Here is a 22,518-nt window from a genome sequence, read left to right on the forward strand (position 1 = left end):
TATAATATAATATAATATAAATTATTACAGATATGTTATCTTTCTAATATCATATAAATAAATAAAATCCTCATAGATTTTCCCCAGAGAGAATGGAGACTACTGCAGACTGAATAGTCACCTATAAACAGCAAGCTTACGTTTTTTAGTTGCTTTTGGTAGTCCTTGTGTAAGTAGCTGGCAATTAATTCACAAGTTGCTGCCATTAAAGTCATCATGGTTTGCCATTGAATATCTGTTTATCATGTCTTTGATAAAATAAATCTATGGCATTTATTTAGTCTATTAGTTTAATAATTGAGGCCACTCCAGCACTTTCCTTACAACTTGCAACTTTATCACTGTCTCTTTTGAGATATGACCATCAGAGCTAGTCCTACTATCCAGACAGAGTTGCACCAGAGTCAAATACTACTCATTAATACTGTCTTGTACTCCTTTTCAACATCCTTCCTTGTATGCACAACTTCAGAAAGGTCAATAGTCTCCTGTACTACAAAATTGACTACAGGTGGATCATGTTTCTTAATTTCTACAACTGAATATAGATTCTCAAAAAAAGTCCTGACGTACGTCTTCCAGCTATGGCTTCTAGGAGTAAAACACTGCATTGGGTCTGTCACAGTACACGTTCTGCAGAGAAGTTCATGTTACTCTGTGATCCAAATAGTCCTTATTAACTGGTCATTGTCTCCTCCCCTGTTAATTTCCAATCCTCTGCACATTTTTTGATTAATAATCAAAAATATTTTATGTGTTCTTCTAACTATATTTCAAATTAACTTTTGAAGTCAGCTGATAGCTCTTAATATGGAAGTTCAGCTCCAATTTTATATAGGCTTAATTTGTTTTTTTCATCAGAAAGTTTTATGGTAGAAAATCAAGCAAGTCTCAGATATTTACATCAACAGTAACCAGGTATTGGTTATCTGACTCCGGCTGCAGCTTTGCAGAAACTGACAATTACATAAAGAAGTGATGTGAAACTGTCATTTATGCCTAAACTACTCCTCACTCCTGTTGAGTCCTATTCCAGAAATGGAACCAAACAAGCAGTCAGGTAGCTGCTGTGAGGCTTTTCTTGTATTTCCTTGGCTGCTTAATGCATTTGTTTATTAGAAACTGAAGTGTTATCCCTTAAATCAAGCAGTCTTTTCTACAAATGCGTCATCTCCATGTCTTTGCCTCTTCAAATGGGGTTCATTGACCCAGGCGTGTCTGAAGAATCTCTCTTGGCTCCCAGTATTTTGAGGCCTATATGAGGGAACATTGAGATGCTTTTTATTTTGGAAACATGCATTCCTTTCTCATGGGTGCTGTAAATATTGTCTCCTTATCTTGCAAGCCCATCAGAGGAAGAATAATTATAGCCTTTCTGTTCCCTGGAATTTAAAGTAGGGTGTCTGGAAATTAGCTGAGAGACTTAAAGCAGAATATTGGGCAGGCAACATTTTACACAGCAAAAACATGCTTGAAAGAGTGGTCTCATATAACAGCTAGCTAATAGTCTCCACTGTTCTTGTTTTGAAAGTAAATAACTTTTTTACCCACAAATATAGGTTCAAAGAAAAATATACAGGTGAAATTCACAGCCATACATTATTCTGGTTATTTATCTCAGCCCCTGGCATATCACCGAGCTCAGACAACCTCAGGACAACCACACATGTGAAAGGCAGTTTCCCAAAAGGGTCTAGTCCAGATAAAGTGAAATTTATTTTCCCTGGAGAGCTGAAGAGTATTATTTGGTATAAGGATTACTGCTTTTTAAAAAACTTATATTTAGTCTCCTCTTCAAAATTAGGTGGTTACTATTTGTAACATTTTCAACCAGTAGTGATTTTCTTATTTTTGGTGACTGATAATGACAGTGCTCTTTGACTACTTGCCCGCCTCTGGCCTCTTGAAGCCCTGGTTTCAGAGATCAGCTGGTAGATTACACAATGACTGCTTAGGCTGATATTCTTTTCCCTGGATAAATAATTATCAAGTCATCACACTGATCCTGAACAGTAAGCAGTATCTAGTGTTATCCTTTTTTTACTGCTTTGTTCATAACTGGGCATTTCTTCAACAGCCAAAATCAACATTTCACTAGTCTATTTTACATTTAACTCTTCTATTTCTAGTCATTATTTTCCTAAAATGTAATTATCAGCTATGGCCTTCTTAAAGGCATCTGTAGTCAGAGTATTGTGTGATAAAGGTGTGTCAGAAAGATGGATATTTTCAGAGAGCAAGTGAAAATATGAGAGACCCTTCGAGACACTCGCAAGCCTTGTGTTGATAAAGTGTATGTCACTGACGTCCACCACATGCTAAACACATCAGCCACCGTATATGAAATCATTATTAACATCTGTCTATACCTCAGAGTTTTTTTGTTTTTTTTTTAACAGAGCAGATTTTATATTAGGAGTAATTTTATCAGTGGAGACAAATTTAATTCTCTCCTCTGTGCTACATCCCTGATCTCACCCTTTGATGCTAACATCTAGATTTCTTTCCTTTTTGCTTATCTGCTTCCCAGTGCCAAGGTCAGCAAGTCCAAGCAGGGCTCCTAAGCCTCTTCTCTGATTCCCTTTCAAACACCACTTTTCAAACACCACTCAACTTCTGTGCTTTTTTCTGCATATTTCTGCAGCCACAGTGCCATCCATGTCTCATAAATGCAGTAATCCTCTCCCATACAATCTGTCAGAATTTGTCCATCAGAGCAAGTGCCCATTTAGACACCAACACACTTTTTTGCTTCGCTTGTCTTCTCAGCCTATCTTCACCCAGAAAAGAAGAGAGTGGGAGATAGGTCTGGTAGGACCCTGTGGATTGAGAGTGGGTTGTTCTTGCTTTTAGGAGCTTCTAAATGAGCTTGGGGACAGAAGCTTCCAAAGGGTGGGTGAGGAAAAAGAAAGAGCCAGAGCAAGGAGCCAGAAGCCAGCAGCATAGGAGCAGCCAGCTCTTGTAATCATGGGATGATTGATTTCCAGACACCACATCCATAGACTGTGTTGTCATTAAACTGACAATCCAAAGTTGAGCCTGTCTTCATAATTAAGTATCTGTGTGGATTTTTTACACAAGTTGACTAGATTTCTGTGGTAACATAGCACCATGGCAATATATTTCTTGCTCAAGGAAAGACAGAAGCTGAAGAAATTTCACCAATAATTTCCTGGAGAAGGACTGGCTCTGTCTCTACTTCCCTGCTTACCTACCTTTCTTCCATTCTCCTCTCCTCTCCACCTCTCCTCCCCTTTTAGATTTCTTATAATGGAAAGAAACTTGCCACTAGAAGACCACAAGGTTCTAATTGATTTTGCTCATGTTCAGTATTTTCCCTCACAGGCCAGAGGATCTCTGCTGGAAAAAACCACTACTGAATGGAAGAAATACAAACAAGAATGCTTGAAAATGCTGAAGGAATCGACTGTAGATACTGGTAAGATACAGTGGTATGATACCTGTGAAGCTTAAAACTGAGTTAGTCTGAGATATTACCAGCTCCCTAACCACCATTGCCCAAGGACTAGTAGAAGTCACTGTTCAGGAAGCTAGCAGCAAGCTGAGAATTGGTGTCACAGGGGTCATGAAAGTTGCAATATCTTCCATTTGACAGCAAAAAGTCTGTGGCATGTACCAAAACCAGTGACTGAGAACACGGCTGGAATCTGTTACATTTGGACAACAGAGGCCTCAGGATGGTTTTGAGCAATACCTTATCTCATAATGAAGCATGTGAAACCTGCTGCTGTTGTGTAGATCCAGGGAAAAAGAGTAGCAGCCGTTTCTGCACTGTGCACTGAGAATTTCACAGGGAATGCACAAAGTTTATCTGCTACATCTTGTACATACTCTGGCATAGTTTGCATGTTACCTGGAACAGTATACAATAGTTTTCATGATATCCATTGTCTGAACACCTTTTTCTAAAACTTCTATTTGCTTCTTTCCCAAGGAATACATTGTAATGGGACATTTGATCAATTTGTTTGCTGGCCTTATTCATCCCCAGGAAATGTCTCTGTTCCTTGCCCTTCATATCTGCCATGGTTGGAAAACGGTAATGTGAAAGTGGTAACTTCTCTTCGAGTTTATGCTGGGAATCCAGCTAAAGGACAGATGGTGCTGGTCTCTCTTGCCTCAGCACCCTTTCAAGTGTCTGAAGGCTTTCTTTTATCACCTCTTTTCACCTCTTTTCTGAATTGAGGCACAAAATCATTGTTGATGTTTGATTATTTACTCTTTTTCTACATCTGTGCTTATTACAGCTCCATATTGTCTGCTATACAGGAACATTTCCAAGATCATGTAACCATACTGCCAGGCCTTCATTGGCAGTAACAGATTTGGGGTTCAGCTTCTGAGGTTTAACTTCTGGGGTCCCCAGTGACCCCAGACAAGACGCTCTCTCCCAGAAAACTGGACTAGCCAAACAAAGCAGCAGTCCAAGCAGTCAGTCCTCTGGTAGAACATACTGCACCACCAGCAAGTGGTATGGTGAAAAAACAAGCAGCCTTTTCCTGGAAAGAGTGGAGCTGGGAAGCTGTCAGGAAGGGAAAAAGAATTACATCTGCAGGAGCAGAAGTGCCTAAAACTAAACAACGTTACCTTTCTTCTGAATAAATTAAAGGACATTCTTATGACTGCAGCCTAATATTTCTGAATCCTGCTACACAGCCTTTCATAGCTATATGTGGCTTTCTCAGCTGCATTTCTAATACCACTCGGAAGGACCAATTGTGTCTGAATCCTTTAGTTTATGGGACACTACTATGGGCTGTTTATCCTAACCTTCTCCAGCCCATCCCACACATGGTTTGCTCTGTAATGTCATCATTTGTCCTTTTTTGTGCTACTAAACAGAAAGAGACACAGCTTCTATCTAGTCTCCCAAACAACTGCTTCTGCCAACCTTTTAGAACAAATTCAGCTCTTCATAATAAACATAAAAGCATCTTCCTTCCATCTTTGTAATGGAGACTCTTTTTGTTATCTTTTTCTGTCTAAATTTCTACAAAAGCAAGACATATAACATTGCACCAGGTTATGAAACTTTTAATTGTGTTCACAGTGGGCAATACAGTGGTGTTGCTGTGCTACAGTATCATCTGGCATTCTCATCAATGCCACAGCACCTTAGGAGAAGAAGATTAAGAGACAGCCCAGCTGTTTGTTTGTCCTGGAGATATTGCAGGACTTGGGTTAGGGTTGCTTGTGGTCCCTATTGCCATAGCTGATCCCATTTCCAAGGCATGACTGTGGCTATTCTGGGCCACAGATGGACTTGGACCAGAAATGTTTGGAAACTTGAGGTAAATTTATTGTGGTTTATCATCATTGCCAAGCTTGAGCACTGAAAAAATAGAATTGTCTAGAAATGAGATTTCTGATCACATTTCACAGATGCCTTCCAATTTTTTTCAGTGTCTAGTCTCCACACAGAGCTCCTGCTCCATCACAGCAAATGGGTTCTCAAAACAGTTGTCTCAGTTTCAGTTATCCTGATTGAAACAAGATATTCTGTAAATATGTAAATATGAAAAATATATTGTTAAAGACAAAAGAAAAGTGGGGTTTATTCTTTTCTGAGTAGGAGGTGGGGTGGTGTCTCTTACTGTGGTCTAAGGAAGAAATCTTTAAATCGTGTATGAAAAGTGAAATCTTTATTTTGACCTTTCAGACTAAACCTCCGTTTACTTTCAGGAAGTGTAGGAAATGTATACAGAGTCTGCTTGGATGAAGGGACTTGGCAAATGAAGGAAAACTCCACAGACATTTGGCGTGATAGTTCAGAATGTTCCGAGAAAAATCATTTCAAAAAAAATGTAAGTATGTTTTAGATTATGGTTTAATACTTTAATCTTCCTAATCCCTTCTTGAGTAACTGATAAAACATTTCCACTGAATACCTGCAAAAAATGTTCATATTTCATTTAAATTACCAAATGGAAACCTGTTATTTTATTTAGAAGAAGCGGAGGAGGAAAGATTAAGGAGGGGGATTCCTGCCTTAGATACCACAAATTGTTTCCTGCTCAAAGTCCAGTGTTCACATGTCCTAATAAAATTGAAAAAGACTACAACTTGACAAGGAAATTATTTAAATTCAAAACATCTCATCATCTGACCCAAATTGCTGCAGTCTGCCCGGCTAGACAGCTTCATTCCCTACCACTTCCTGTGCCTTTTAGTTTTAATGAGCCTTTAACTGATCCCTTCAAATTTAGCTGGTCACAGACTGGAGTATTTGTCATAGTGCAAGCAGCCATCCCTTACGGTGTGATACAGCCCGAGTGCTGGGCGCTGTCAGCAGCGGGGAACGTCTCTCCCGAGCTGAATAAAGAGCAAACGAGAGACTCCCACCTCGACAGTGCTCAGCGCTTTGCACTGAGGATGAAAGGAACACAATTCTGGTCAGCTCTGCTTAGGGAATCCCATCCTTGCTCTGTGTCTGCGAAGACGTCCGGTTCACGCTCTCTGTGAGGCCCTGCCAGCACCGAGTGGGGGTGAAGGTGCGGGGCGGTGCAAGCAGTGAAGCAGGGATCTGGTCCTGCTGCCTGCCGGTAACGGCCAACCGAGTAATGGCTTGCAGCGAATGCGGCAGTTTCAGATTCAACTTCTTGTAGCTTGTTTTTCCATAGAGTTCAGTTTAGGTGATGTCAAAATTAAGTCTTTTAGGAAAGCACTATTAGTCTTGATTATTTTTTACTTTTTAGTACTTTATTGGGTGAGCACTGTTACTGTTTATTACTTTATTGAGTAACATTAATGATTACTTTATTAAAAGCTGTTAGATCAGGATCCCCATGTACTACTAAGTTTTTACTAAACTCTTTATACAGTGAGTACTCGAACTTTCAAACTTACAGTGTGTTTATACAAGTGTGATAAATATTCATAAGTACTGAGAGTTTTCCATGGTTTGTTGACCATTCTGGATTGCAAACTTGTGGGTGGGAGACACGTTAATTCATTTTGTGTGACAGCAGATGATTTCTCTGAAAGCTTTAGCCAGCTTTCCTACCAATGCTAAATGTGGTTTTGTAACTGTTTGTTCTATTTATTGGAAAGGCCCAAGATTCTAGAAATAATCCAGAGCAAGTATCTACACACATAGGAAGAATCAGTTGATTTCATTTGCTTTGGTGTTGCAAAATTTTCACAGCCAAGATGATAACTCCTGCTCTTTATTCAGTTCATGCCTGTTTGAATGTTTTCATGGAGCAGTGACTAATGTTTGTACTATGGGAATCTCCTGCATCCACACTGCTTTTCCTGGGCACTTTCACCCTCTCCAAGAGAGTTTCTAACAGCAGGCACACCTCACCCATGCTGTCCAGATATTACTCATTAGCATAAGTTGGTTAGACACAGCTACTGGCAGGAAGACTGTACTAAAATCCCTGTTGCTGAGCAGTAAGAAAATTCACAAAGAAAACAGTGAATTCACTGAGGAAAAGACAGATTCCAAGAAAATCTTTGCAGGCCAAATATGCATTATGAAAGTCACATATTCTGTATCTCTACGTCCCCTCTGCAGAGAAGCTTTTCTTGAGCTAAAAAAGCAATATGAAGAGATGACATAAGCATCTAAACGGAAAAAACATAGCAAGAAGAAATGTTAAATGAAGCAAAGTGGAAAGTAAGTGTGAGTGCCCCCCTTCCTCCTCTGAGGTTTTATTCATCATTCAAAGAAATTCTAGAGAACTCTAATTTATTTTCTTTTTCTTTGAACTCGTGACAGAAGTCAGTCTATTTCAATGATTCTAGACAGAGCTGACTCTCGAAATAGTACAGACACAACTGATCTGTAACTCTGTTCCCAGGCCACACACATAGTAACAGCACCTGTGTGTGCAGGTTGCATGAGTTGATCTCTGCAGTTATTAAGCCACCAGGATTCATTTGGTACATGTAACATGGCAATGATTAGCTGTAAATCAGACTAGGAATGGTGTTTGTGCAGGAGCAATCTGGAGATGAGACCACTGGATGCCTTTGCATTTAAAAAGAAACTATGGCTGCCGGCTAGTGTCTCTGTCATGCAGTGATTTAATGAGGCAGTACAGGGAGCAGGCATCGAAAACCTCCCCTGGCTACCTTGCAACACAAAAAAGTTGGACTCAGAAGTTTCTGAGCTCTGCCTACATGCCTGCATGTGTAACACATTTTTCTTCTTTGTTCCTAGGAAGAAGAACATAGATTACTTACCACATTACAGCTGTTGTACACTATAGGATATTATTTTTCTCTCATCTCACTTGTATTAGCTCTCCTTATACTTTCTTTACTCAGGTTAGTATAAATTTACATGCATTTTCAAAGTACAGACCCTCAATATGCACATTCTTCTGTTCATGTAATTAAAATTATTGCTTAGCTTCCAATGTCAATAACTTGTATTTTTTGTAATAAACATAAGAACAGTTCCTAAGCAAAATCCATTCATGGCAACAATATGAATACAACAATAACTTTGTTTTATTTCTACCAATTAAATATATTCCAGAGGATTCATACCTTATTTTTTCTTCCACAGAAAACTTCACTGCACAAGAAACTACATTCATATGAATTTATTTGCATCTTTTATTTTACGTGCCACAGCAGTCCTTATAAAAGACACCGTATACTACAATATTTACTCCAAAAGACCAAATGATGAAACTGGATGGATATTATACCTCAGTCCTGAGGTAACTTGTTAGTTCATTCCTAATAGTAAATGTGTGCTATGGGTGACAGTAACAGTTACAGTTTCAGAAATTTGCCATATGCCAGCAAATTCTGAGGTGTTTGTTCCTTGAGCTTTTTTTTTTTTTAATGCTGAAATTTTGCTGATAGAGCTTGGGGTGATCAACAAAAAATTCTGATTTGATAAATTTTAATGGATTCATTTTTACATGAATCCTTGTATAGAAACAACAAATTAATCAATAGTCATATTTAAAAACATCCAGTTAAGCAAATCAACTTACATTTGTAGTTTTTAGGAAAAAATCTACACATTTATATACACTGTGTTTATTCATGCTTGGTACGTATGACACAAGGCAATGCACACAGATCTTGCTTTTAAGACAATGTCATTGAACAACCTATTTGCTGTGAAAGAACACTAAGAGAGAAAATAATAGTTTAAAGGCTTTTCTATTCTAGGAAAACGTGCTCATCTTCTTACAGTTGTTTAAATAATGGAATAACAACATCCCTCTTTTGCGACCACTGTGGATAAATTATACATGTATGATGTTGCAGGAATATAGTTTGCACATGTCATCAAGTGAAATTACCTGCAAGATTTTAATGGTGACTATGATTTTAGTAGCTCATCAGTAAAGATTTTGATATACAGATCATGACAAAGAACATATACCCCAACCTACACTGTCACTCTTTTCCTACTTGTTACTTCCACTCAAACTCTCTGACAATGTAGAAACCTTTAGATTGCTGCACTTCAGCCTCTCCCAAGCAGCAAGAAGAGTCTTGTGCGACGTGTTATATATCATAACCACAGTTATATCATAACCATGTGCTAGTTTTAAAACGGTTGCTAAAGTAACAAGAGAAAGCCAGGATTTGTCAGAGCTTTTATATAGTAGCAATAATTCCTGGTTTCTTATTTTTACAGATTGTAATAATTTGCAGGACTGCCCAATTTTTCATGCATTACTTTGTTGGAGCAAATTATTTTTGGCTATTAGTAGAAGGAATTTATCTGCATACATTATTGATAACTGTTGTACTCTCTGAAAGACGACTGTTACAGGCATACATTGTGATAGGATGGGGTAAGTACGTAACAGTTTCCAAGTTCTCGCGTCTGTGGTACTTTTTTGAGTCAGTGGTGGATACTTTATAATGAAGAAAGAAAAAATAACTCTTTTTTTTGTTAGTTTGTTTTGAAGTCAGTGATTGCCGATAAAGGTATGCCAGTGGTGGTACATTTGTTGAAGTTCAGCTTGACTTTCAGATACAGGAGTTGAGTAAATTGTTTCATAAGAAAACACCAGCCTAGTGGACGTAACAAGAAGATATCTGAGTGTATTTTACTATTTTCTGTCATCACTGAATATTATGGTACTATTAGCATCTTCATTTTCTTCCTTTGTAATAGAGCACCTACACAGCAAAGATGTCTAAACATTAAAAATTGCCTTTTATATGTTCACCTTCCCAGCTTACCTTAACGTTCTAAAGTGTGTTTTAAGTTAGAGGGCCATCTGAAACACTGCATGATTCGAGTCTTATATTTCAGGCATGGAATGAAGACAATGTACAGTTATTTATAAGCATTCAAACAATTTTTTGTAAATTATGTAATGTAATTTTACAATTATGTTTGTTACTTACTGAAAGAGCATAATTCTATATTGTGCCTGAACAAAGGAGAAAATCAAAGTTTCCCAATAACCATCTAAAACCTACCTGTTCAACTTGCAGGGCTTTAAATTTTTTAATGAAGATAAAAAAGGTATTCTTAGGCAGTATATAGGTTTGTTACAAGAGTTATTTATTCAAAACTACTGGCCTAAGTTAAGGAGGAGGATGGGAATGATGGCTGTAAAAAATTCTGACTGTAAAACTTTTACCAATGTGTAGTTTAACAAGGTGGTTCATGATCAACACTACTATGTCTATTGAATTATATTGCTAAATGTAAAATTGTGTATCCAGGACAGTGGACTATAGTGTATAGACCACTTAAAAATAAGTAAAAGTGATTTTTAGAAGAATTTTACTGTGGTGGGCAATTACATAGTTGTAAACCAATTATTCCATATTTTCTGTGCTTGCTAAAATTTTCTATCAAGGATAAAGATGTATGATTGTAGAGAGTTGTTTACACTTAAACATAATAAAATAACTGAAGCAAATGGCAGCTAAGATTGAAATTATAATAATTACAGTTGGAATGCTGCAACATTTACATGTTTAAAGGAAAATTTTGGTTATTATTATCAAGGCTGTGGCAAACTCTCTGTCAGTTTGATGGTAAATCATGTCATTCACATTTAATTGTCTAAAAGTTGTGCTAGGCTCTCTCTGTAACAATCACAGGGAATGGAGACAGTTCATTTTACTTCTCTTTGACATCTTCCTTACCTCTTGAATTTTGAAAAGGGAATAGGATAGTATCTTAAAAATAGCCTACTGGAGATGTGGAGGATAATGTTTTGTCAGGACAAATACAAAACACAAACCGGAATACTCAAATATTGCATATTGATATCTGGATAGAAACTTGCTCAACAGAATTGTCTCAGAAAGTTGTTCTTTTCCCAAAACAAGTCCAATGTCTTAGTGTAATGGATCTTGAGAAAAAAGAAGATAAAATATATTCCTATACCCTTCTCTGCACAGCCAATGATGAATCCCAAGCAATCCAGACCAACTTCCTTATGTTCACAGGGAAATCAAGTAGTTAATATTTTAAAAAATTAAAACTTTCCTGATGATCTAAGTATAAAGTTTAGCTCCATATGATTAAAATGTAATTCTTAATTTTTGCATTCTCATGCTGTATCCCAACCTCTATCACTTCTCTGCTCCCCTAGTAAGATTTATGCTGTGTTCATTGAGTGCTCTGTGCAGTGATTTTGTATCAGACTTCTTGTACATCCTGAGAATTAGGTAGTGCTTAAGTCTTTAGTTCAGTCTACCTGATGGAGGAGGGGATTCATTTTATCTAACAAGGTTAAATTTAGGTAAATAATATTAAGACTTTTTCCAGAACCAAAGGGAGAAGACCAGTACCAAGAAGAGTGAATTATTGAAGTGTTTAAGGGGAGTGGGATTTACCTTAATCCTTTCATGCATCTCTAGATATAGTTGTGTTGAAACTTGTCTTATTTCCTACAGCATCCTTTTCTCTGGCCTTACCTGTATTCATACACTAGTCTGCTGTGAAGATAATTTTTCAGGCTTGCAGTTTTGAACATGTTATCTAACTTTTGGCATCACTCTTTTTCCTGCTTTGCTTCTTCCTCATCTGATGTTAGCTACTTTCCTTCCCTTTCATACTCATTCTCATCTTTCCTCATCTGTTAAAAGTTTCTCTCAAAGCACACCACACATCATTGTTCAGTGCTAAGCCTTTGGGCTTTCTCCTCTGCTCCACCTTACTCTTTAGAGGGTCCTTCTCACCATCTATGCCTTTATTTCTCTGTTCTCTCTCACATTCTCCTTTGAAGAGACATTTTGCTATATTTGTTATGGCTATATTAGCATACAGACTGCTGACACACCAAGACCACTGTCTTTCATGCTGGTTAGTGTTGTCTCATTGTTTCCTCACTCTTCCCACCTCTCTAAATCCATCTGTTGCTTTGATCACCAGGTCATTGGAACAGAGAATAATAATTCTATTCCTTCTTCAAACTGTAATAGGACAAGTGTGTTTAGAAATTTGCTCAATACTGTAAGAATATAAATTTAGAACATTTGAACAGGTCAGCAGTGTATGTGTACATATATATGTATATATCAGTCTGACTACACAATGAAATTTTATTTTGTATTTGAACTACAAGTGGGCAAAGCCAGGACCAGGTTGATTTTTGTACAATCCTAAAGAGAATACTGAAAAGCATTTAACTTTGCACTATGCACTGCTGTAACATATTTATGTTTTGTATGAACCATTCCGCAAGCTTGACTGTAATTGACTCCTTCTCTTTTCAGTTGTTCCTATCCTGTTTGTGGGCCCCTGGGGAATAAGCAGATCAAAACTGGAGAACACAGGGTAGGTTACTAAATAAAATGTGCTTTAGAATACTGGCTTTCTGTTTGCTTAATTTTTCTGGAAGACCTTGATGGTAATTGACACAAATATCTGCTACTAGATTATGTTAAAATTATACAGCATCTATTGATACTTACTACATTTCCAGCTTCATTTTAGTATATTTACATTGAACTGCTTCTAGGAATTCTCAGATTTACTTGTGCATAAATCAAGTAGAATGAATATTCACTGTTCCTGAAATGACATCTATTGCATCCAATGCTTATCCACTTACATGAAGCAAATTGTCAGCACAAATGTGTTCATGAAGAGCATTTTTTTTTAGTAAGAAAAGGAGACCAGTGCTTTCCTTGGAGACATTCTGCACTTTGAGTTTAATTACTATTCACTGCCATTTTGGAAAAAAAAAAGTTCTGTAGGACAACAACAACAAAAAGTGATATTCACTAAAAGCTGATATTAAATGAATAAGTTTAGTATTCAGTGAATGAATATAAGCTTTCTAACTTTTTACCATTAAAATAGTGTAATTATACTTTAAATTATTCTTCAGGTGCTGGGGAACAAATGAACACATGGGAATTTGGTGGATCATCCGAGGACCAATGTTGTTTTCAATCGCAGTAAGAATTATTTAATCTGTTCTTAATACCATGCACAAGTGTGCCTGTATTTTTGTGCTCTTTCTCCAAGTATAATCCAATTATTGGATTAGAAAAGATGAGACAGTAAAAATTATAAATGAAGTTTCTTATTGTGGATGGATGGACCTAGCTTCTTTTCTGTCTGACTACAAACAACAAAGATTTCAGTGTCAACCTCTCAAAACAGTGCTATTTATCTGTGTAGTGAATTCTGCACAGCTCCGTCTATATCAAAGATGGAGCCTTTTACTTCTCATATTTTTTACTTCTCATATTTTTTACTTCTCATATTTTTACCTCATTTTCTCAGTGAGCAAGTTACTTAGGAGAGTGTTACCATGAGCACCACTAGAAAACTCCAAATTCTCTTAGAAGGATGATCTTATGATAACATGGATGCAGAGAAGTAGCAACAGTATTGTTGGCTGTGGGGAAAAAGCATTTACTTAATGGAAAAAAAAAACATAGCATGACAGGACTGAGTTATGTTTTTTTTTAATTAAACAAATGCAAAAAAAGTGTATATCTGAAATGCAGTGATAATGAAATGATGAAAATAGCATGATCAAAAGAGCTCATGAAGACATAATTATGAACACAGGACTTTTTTAGGTGGGACTATGGTGTGTGTCCATAATACCTTATATTTTCATGCAGTCATACAATTTGCTATCTTCTGCCTTGATACTATTTCACAGAAATATTTCACATACCAATTTCATCCAGTAGTACTCCCAAATCCTTTGCCTCAGGGCTGCTTTCCAGCACATCATCTCCTAGCCTGTATTGGTAATGAGGATTGTTCTGACTCAGGTGCAGGACCCTGCACTTGGTCTTGTTGAACCTCATGAGGTTCACCTGGGCCCACTTCTCCAGCTTGTCCAGGTCTCTCTGGATGGCATCCTGTCTCTCTGACACATTAACCTCACCACTCAGCTTGGTATCGTCAGCACATATGCACACTAGCTCTACTTTTGAAGAACCTTACAGTGTAGACTATGATGAATTCTTTGTATTTGCAAAAACCAAAACTGTAATAAAAGGAAAAGTCAAATTCTACAAGTTAGGAAAGTCCAGAAGTAGGTTCATCCATATCCATATCCATATCCATATCCATATCCATATCCATATCCATATCCATATCCATATCCATTCATTACAAATCTATATTTTCCCATCCAAAGAGATGTCCACAAGACGAAGAATAAACCAGGTGAGCACAGTCTGCAACACAGGCACTGTAGTTAAGAGATATGTGTGAATGACAAGAGGGAGCTTCATGAGGACCAAGTATGATCTTGAGCTTAAGGCAGCAATGTTGCCTCAGGAAATTGTTTTCCGGCTCTGTCTCTGTCCCCAGGGTCATACACAGTGCTAGACAAAATATCAAAACTGGCTTCTGGCTTCTGGTTTTTGCTTTCTGAATGTCCAGTCAATGGTGTAAGAGTTGAGCACTTCCAGTTGCAGCTAAAGTAGCAAGTGTTATACTCTCATTAACATAATATTAGTGCTAGTTGCCATGCAAAATCAAATCAAAGCACCTTTAACTGGTGAGATATCACACTTCGAACCTCCATCTATTTATCCTTTCATTACCTTTTTAATTTTTTTTTTTTTAGGGCAATAATATCCACTTATCACTCTGTGATGTTTTAAATATACATCTGTGCACATCTGGGGAGAAGAGCATGAAAAGTGCTTCATTTTTTTATGCAGAACAGAAACTAGGGTTCCAGCAGTAATGCTTACACATCAGAAGAAGAAAGGTAGTCCTGTACAATTGTCCATCCCCAAAATGAGGAAGCAGGTTTCTATGTTAAAATTAAAATGGAATTTTGCATCGGAAGATCATGTATCATAACATATACATAAATCAGTCTGAATAATGCTCAGTTTCTCAACTTTGCAACCTTGATAATTTTTTTGCATAGGGCTTTTGGTTTGTGGAATTGAAATAGTTAAAGGCTCATACCTCATAGGCATGTGCAGACCTCATAAGAAAAAAATATTTGCAGATTGGTCTTGGCTAGGTCAGCACAATTTAATCAACAAAGTGAATTATTTGTAAAAGAATTCTCGGAGCTTCCTTGTCTGCCTGTCTAGAGCCTCTTGATCTGAAAAACTGCAATCACTGCTGGTTTTTACCACATCCTGCTTACCTGTCATGGTTTGTTGAAGAGCTGTATGACCTAAAGGTATATAAACTCTGCTAATTGCCTCATCTGGGGAGAGCTGATACAAGCAGAGTCTGTTACTGCTTGTCTCTGCTCTCTGCTGCAGCTATGATAATATCCTGCTTCTGTTCTGACCTGATCACAACTGTATTCTGGTTATTTGTTGACAGATTTTACAAGTGTTTATTATAAATCTTACATTTCCTTAATAGCTATATCAGTAGTGTCATAGCATATATTGTAAGTAACCCATGTGTAATTTCTTTCAAGGTTAACTTTGGCATCTTCTTAAAAATTCTCAGGATGCTGATTTCTAAACTAAAAGCTCAGCAAATGAGCTTTCATGACTACAAATACAGGTATGTAACAAATAAATAAATAACAAAGAGGTTCTAACCCCTCTTATTTTTTTTCTCACAACATCAGAAGGTCACCACTTTGTCCTTGCTGATTATATAGGGAGTGGAGCATCTCCCTTATGAGGAGCGGCTGAGGGAGCTGGGTCTCTTTAGTTTGCAGAAGAGGAGACTGAGGGGAGACCTCATTCATGTTTATAAATATTTAAAGGGTGAGTGTCACGAGGATGGAGCCAGGCTCTTCTCGGTGACAAAGAATGATAAGACAAGGGGTAATGGGCACAAGCTGGAACACAGGAGGTTCCACTTAAATTTGAGAAGAAACTTCTTCTCAGTGAGGGTGACAGAGCACTGGAACAGGCTGCCCAGAGAGGTTGTGGAGTCTCCTTCTCTGGAGACATTCAAAACCCGCCTGGACGCCTTCCTGTGTAACCTCATCTGGGTGTTCCTGCTCCGGCAGGGGGATTGGACTGGATGAGCTTTGGAGGTCCCTTCCAATCCCTAACGTTCTGTGATTCTGTGATTCTGTGATATGTTTTCTTACCACCAGTTGTAAAAGATATTCATAGTATGATACAGGGAATTCATCTGGGGAAACAAGCTCCACAAACATTTTCATATCTGAGATGTAAAGGCAGGCCAGCATCTGTGTACTGAGTATATGGGCATTTTCTCAAGAACTTTGCAATGCAGTAAGATCTCTGCTCTCAGGTATCCTCACTGTACTTGTGGCCTCTACTGCTGTGACACATTTTTACCTTGAGTGTGACAAAGGATCTCAAAAGAAAAGGGGGTGTAGAAGATTTGTGGGACATTCCTAAGTGACATCAGTGTTTCTGATCTACCTTTCTTCACAGAGTAGACACTGTTGTCTCAAGAATGTCCTTGGCCTTGTAAATTCAAATGAAAACATTATGCTTACCCTGCATTCTCACAGACCCTGGTGTGGGCTCTCTTGGCCAGAGTCTCAATGGTACATCAGGTCTTACAGAAAGTCTTGGAGTGGCCTTTGCACAAATATCTTCTCACTTTGTAGGAAGAGCAAGGGCAGGCTGCTCTGCTAGGAGCTAAGTGTACAGTGAAAATTGCAGTTATATCAGTGGAAACCTGAGGATTTGTTAACTGCTTTCCAGATCCCGGTTCTTTCCAGTTCTGAGTATTTTAATCAAAGCATTGTGAATATCTGTCTGCTACTGCAGTCCTGCCATATTAAGAAGAATTATTTTATTGTCTAACAGGACTAGGTGGGGGGAGGGAGGATGGAAATTCCACTACTAACTTTCTATTAAATTTCAGTATTAAATCCGTAACAAAAAGCATATTTCCATTTTCCTTCAACATTCAAGGTCTGAAAGATCTCAGCTCTATTCTCCAGATTGATACAAGATTGTTATGATGATAGTCACAGACAGCAGTGCCTGTATTTAACATTGTCTTGTTTTATATTATGTTCTCTTTTCTAGTGCTTATAATTGTGCTAAACTTTCAGAGATTCAAGCTATTCCTCACATTGCAAGTCTTCCTCAGAACTCACTTTCTTTTGAGATCCCTCCTTTCATCAATGCAAACATGTTCCCAGGCTTGTTGAAGAAGATTCTTTTCTATAAAAATTACTCTGGTTGTATTCTTTTTAAGTAGACGACTGCCAACAGTACCACAGAAACTTTTTATGTGGCTACATAGAGTTTTCAGCAGTGATAGGAAAGTCTAAGAACCCTCTTAAGACATCACTTATTACTTAGCTATGTAAATATTTTTCTGTTAACTAGCAGCTCAAGTTTTGATAGTGAACTTCCTGTCCAATTTCTTGTCCCTAACTTTTCACCTTAAATCCTAAGCCAAGATTCCCACCTGTACAGACTTTTCTGATAGTATGATACAAAATTTGAATCTGGGAATATGTCATCGAAATCACAAAATTACTAATATCACTGCAGAGTGGGAATATTGAGGGAATATTTCTGGGATAATTTCTTTGTATTTTTGTGCCAAGCATTTGGAAAAGATGCTATAATCAAACGTTTTCTTTTCAAGATTGGCGAGATCTACGCTTGTGCTGATTCCATTGTTAGGGATCCATGAATTTGTATTTACCTTCATCACTGATGAACAGGTGGAAGGACTTTCAAGACATATAAGACTTTTCATTCAGCTGACAATGAGCTCATTTCATGTAAGTACTGTTTTGCAACTACTGTTTTTAGGGGTCTCAGATCCACATATATGTGTTCCTCATCTATAGATACCACAGATACACAGTATTCTTATTTAATATTATGCTCCAAGCTATAATGGCTCTAAATACACTATTACAGTAACAAGATAAAAATTCATAAGCTGTGTATTCACAATATGGGAGTCCCAAAGTCCAAAAAAGGAGTCTGACATCTAAGTAACAGTATGTCCTGTGTTCTGTGGTAATGGGTGACAGTTCAGCACAGACCTCTGTTCTGAAAACAGAATTAAAGTGGTCTATTTAAAATACATATTTCATGTTAGGTTAACTCCTAAAAAGCACTGGATGGCTTTTTTTTAGGAAGGTTTTCAGGTGATCTGTTGACTTTGCAGTCACATTTAGGAGAGAGTTGGTTCTGGATTCATCTCATGTAAAGTATACTTTGAACACACCACAGTGACCTTGTTGTTGTGACACTGTACAGAAAAAAACCAAAAACAGTCAAGACTCTTTGTACCAGGAGATACAAGGATCAGCTTCCCTTTAGCTTGGATAGTTGGGAGCAGTCAGTTCATGACTGACATATCACTTGCAAAGCAGGCCTGTGGGGCAGCCCTTACCTTGTAGGACTTTTTCCAAAATGAGTTGAATGTAAACTACTTGGCATTTGGGGCAGTTCGATGAAAGGAGATGCAGATCTGAATACTGAGAAAAATAAGCAGAGTTAAAACATTTGCTGTGAGGAGAAGCATGTAAAAGATAAGCAGGAATAGGCTTTTTGTGTGGTTCTAGCCTAGAGGACACACTTTGAGTACACCTATCAGACTAACGGCCTCAAGCAATTGCATTGAAGACATGTATTGTACAAGAACTTTGTCAAGGCCATGAATCACCTGAGTTGTGTGCTGTTCAGCAGTTCTAACAGAGGTACTTCCATGCAAGCCTAGAGTAAAACTCAAAGACTTTTTCATGCCAAAACCACACCTACATACTTCAGGCCTCCATAGTTCACATACAGGCATCAAAGATGTCATCTGAGATGTCCTTTTGAGGATCTCAGCTTGGGACTTTTATCTCTTTCATGGGTTTAAGTATAAATTCAACAAAGCACTTAATACATCAGAAGTGAAACATAGAAATCCACCATGAATTCAGTGAACAGGCACCAGTGAAAAAAATCACTTTTGTGCACTAGACCCCTGATCAGTGCACTCCTCAGGAAAACGGAGACAACACAGACCTCAGCTAGGAGATGGTTTAACCTTCTTGGAAGTGCCTGATAAGGCTTATGCATCACCATTTCATCCTGCCCAAACAAAGCTGTGTAAGCCAGCAACCAAAGATGAAAAATGAACTTAGAGGAAGGAGGATAAAAGGAAATCTGAATCTCTGGCACAGTAGAGCACTCGAGGCCTCAGCACCTGCCCCTGAGTATTGATAGCATTTACATAAAATAACTATAGATTTAAAAAGGTAAGAGAAAACTAATCAAAGGAGCAACAAGTAGAACATCTCAGCACTTGCCTTACTCAGCCTTTTCTTCTACTCGCAGCCTTGTGAGGCATGGTAGAGTTGCTATTAACCTCCCTTCATTTAAGAGAAAGTGCGGATGTGCTTCCACCCAGAGAGGCTGGTAACTTGGATGACTACTCTAGGGCATAGCTGTGCCTGTGGTGAGGCACTATGTATTTCTTGTATTTCCAGGCTGTTGAGCAAAATATGGGATGCATCACAACAGCCAGCTTCTCCTTCTTTGAAGAAAAACTCATTGACCCACTGACTATAGCTGGGTCCTTTATACAGGTGTCTAAATCCATGCAAGGACTAACTGAAGCAGTTGCATTTTCTGCTTTGTAATTTTTTTCATGGTTGCTTTGGATCTCAGCTTCCAGTTACTGGGCTATTGTGAGCCCCAGTCTAGGTGCACAGTGCCCCATGCTCCATTCCATTCAGTATCTACAGGAGCTTAGCACTTGACACATGAGAAAAATTGCATTTGTGTAGGCCTGAGTGCACAGCCTTGGGTCACAGCATTTAAATTCTCACTGAATATAGTTTCTTAACCCTTAAATGCTTATATTTGCCTACTGATTTGCTTATATTTATCCTACTGATTAAAGGACTTCTGGTATTTTCTTCCAGCAACAGAAGGATCACTTCTACATTTTTCTTCCATGGCTCCCAAGATTTAAGTCTGGCAAGAGGTTACACCTGTAAACCTCTGCCTCATATCTACTTCTGTATCTCTATAGGTAGCTGTTTTTCCTCCTGGTAATCAAGTCCCCTTGACCAAGATGAGAACTCTTCCCATTTTGGTTTCAAATAAAAATAAATCCTAACTGAGGTTTTAAGGGAATGGCTTTTTTAAGGGAGTTGCCATATATCCAGTTCTCTTAGAAGACACATGAGGTAAAACAGGTAGCAATTTAACTTTGCTGAGCAGAGAAAGAGGTTTCTGTCTTCTGAAAGAACTAGGCAGTTCAGGAAGTAACAACAACAGGTGAAAGAATAACAAATGAGGTTCATTCCTGCAATACTCCATTTGAAATGTCTGTGTATCAAGCTTTTCTAACTCCAAACGTCATAACTATGAGAATATTTGTCCTTATCCAAAGTTTGGGCTCCATTTCCCTAAAGGATGTGTTCATTCATCGCATCTGTACTGTACTCACGAACAAATTTCTAGAGCTAAAAGAAAATTTGTCAGAGCACTCACATGAGTAGAACAGATAAATGGACTAGCATCTGCAGGTGGAAAAGAAGTTTCTTACCTATACAATCGGCAGAGTGCTTTAAAGGTATTTGTGCACTTGACTCTCCCTCAGTCACCCGGCCTTAGTAGCATGTAAGTAGGCAGAAACTTGAGGTAGAAAAGGAATGAGAATGTAGCTTTGGCAACTCTGTACCCTCTTATCTTGACTACAAGCATGAAAGTGTGAAGGAGCCACACTCCATTACAATGAACAATCCTGGATAGTCCAAATTCCACAGCAAGCTGTTACTGAAACTAAATGGTGATTCTCAGAGAGCTACTTATGCACACGTGTTTCACTGTAACTATTTGCTCTCTGGTTTACAAAGGCTAGGAACTGGACACAGTCACTCTGCAGACCCAAAGCACTGCTGTCTGCTTCAGTCTGTGCTCTGCAGAGTTGCTGAGTAACGACTTCTCAGGTAGTACTCTTATTAACTACCTGTTTAGCAAAGCTATCCTTTACCCTTATCTTCCTTCTTTGACCTTCTTGGTAAGCCAGGACAGCAGTTTCCAGGGCTCCTTTTTTTAATGAGTCAGAGCAATATCAATGACTAGAAGTCATTAATACTCACTAACTCACTACTTTGACATAAATCTGCCCTTTTCTACCATCTGAGACATTAAGTCATCAAAGCATTACTGCGCTTTTCCCACAATTTATGGTGATTCTTGTTTTTAACCTCTATGTATGCATCAGTGCTCTGGGGCATGTGTGCATCAGTGCTTTGACATTGTTATTGAGGCTTTAATGAAAAATTTCCACTACAGCCTGAGGGGAGAAATGTGTAGGCAAGCAGAAGGGAGTTCATGCAGAGACACTAGCCTAAGGGGGCTGGCTGACATGGTGTTAAAGTACATGTTCTTCAGTTAGACATATCCTTACTTGGAGAGGTTGCAGTGACTAGATGCTATTTTAAGAAGCACAGAGTCATTTTAAGTGAAATTTTTATTTACTGGCTTGTACAAAGAAACCTGATACAGAAGATACTTATCCCTGCTAGAAAATACAAACTTCATTCCTTTTCGAGGAACATGCACGTAATAGGCTACATTGCATGCTTTAGAAGCAAAAGTTCTTTCTAAAATACCCAGAGATCTTAGACGATGTTTATTGCGGATTCTCTTTTCTAGGTACAGCATTATTTGTGAAGAGATTAGCAAAAAGGGCACATAAACTGCACACAATTACACTTGTTTAGTCTGTAAATCTTGTCAGTAGTTTTAAAAAGCAGTTAAACTGTTCTGTTAAAGAAAAACAATCGCCTCTGGGATCTCATCTGAATGTTTTAACTCAAACATTTTCAAGGAGCACAAAATAAAATTCTAAATATGAATTCTGCTGTAGATATGTTTCTTTGCTTTGAAAAGTGGAAAAATCTAAGCATTGTGGCTTACTGGTGCATGTGAACTGTTAGCTACAGGAAATATACCGGTTTCTGGTGGATAACCCCCAGTTATTTAATGAGTAATTTATCATGTTGCTATTGTCAATAGAACTGAAGAACAGTTGTGAGGCTTACATAAGTATCTGTCCTTTCTTACTGGTTATTATGCTAAGGAACATTTCTTCTGAATTTCTGATTCTGCTTTTTCCCCTCACACTGTGATGTTGTGGTTTAGGCCCAGTGCATAACTGAGCACCACAATGCCCCAGAAAAAAGG

The 22,518-nt window shown here is 38.1% G+C and overlaps 1 protein-coding gene across 1 annotated transcript; it reads left to right on the forward strand.

Annotated features, from left to right (window-relative positions):
* Positions 1-3,345: 3,345 nt before the first annotated feature.
* GLP2R (glucagon-like peptide 2 receptor) lies at positions 3,346-18,098 on the forward strand (the record flags this gene model as incomplete). Its single annotated transcript, XM_010186094.1, has 10 exons — positions 3,346-3,439; positions 3,956-4,060; positions 5,704-5,825; positions 8,189-8,295; positions 8,540-8,696; positions 9,635-9,794; positions 12,688-12,748; positions 13,305-13,374; positions 15,840-15,928; positions 17,960-18,098. Coding segments are annotated over 10 exons (1,104 nt in total), but the record flags the coding sequence as incomplete, so codon positions are not given.
* Between the last annotated feature and the right edge of the window lie 4,420 nt (positions 18,099-22,518).

This window comes from Mesitornis unicolor, unplaced genomic scaffold, assembly GCF_000695765.1.
Source record: "Mesitornis unicolor isolate BGI_N332 unplaced genomic scaffold, ASM69576v1 scaffold33996, whole genome shotgun sequence".
Taxonomy (NCBI): domain Eukaryota; kingdom Metazoa; phylum Chordata; class Aves; order Mesitornithiformes; family Mesitornithidae; genus Mesitornis; species Mesitornis unicolor.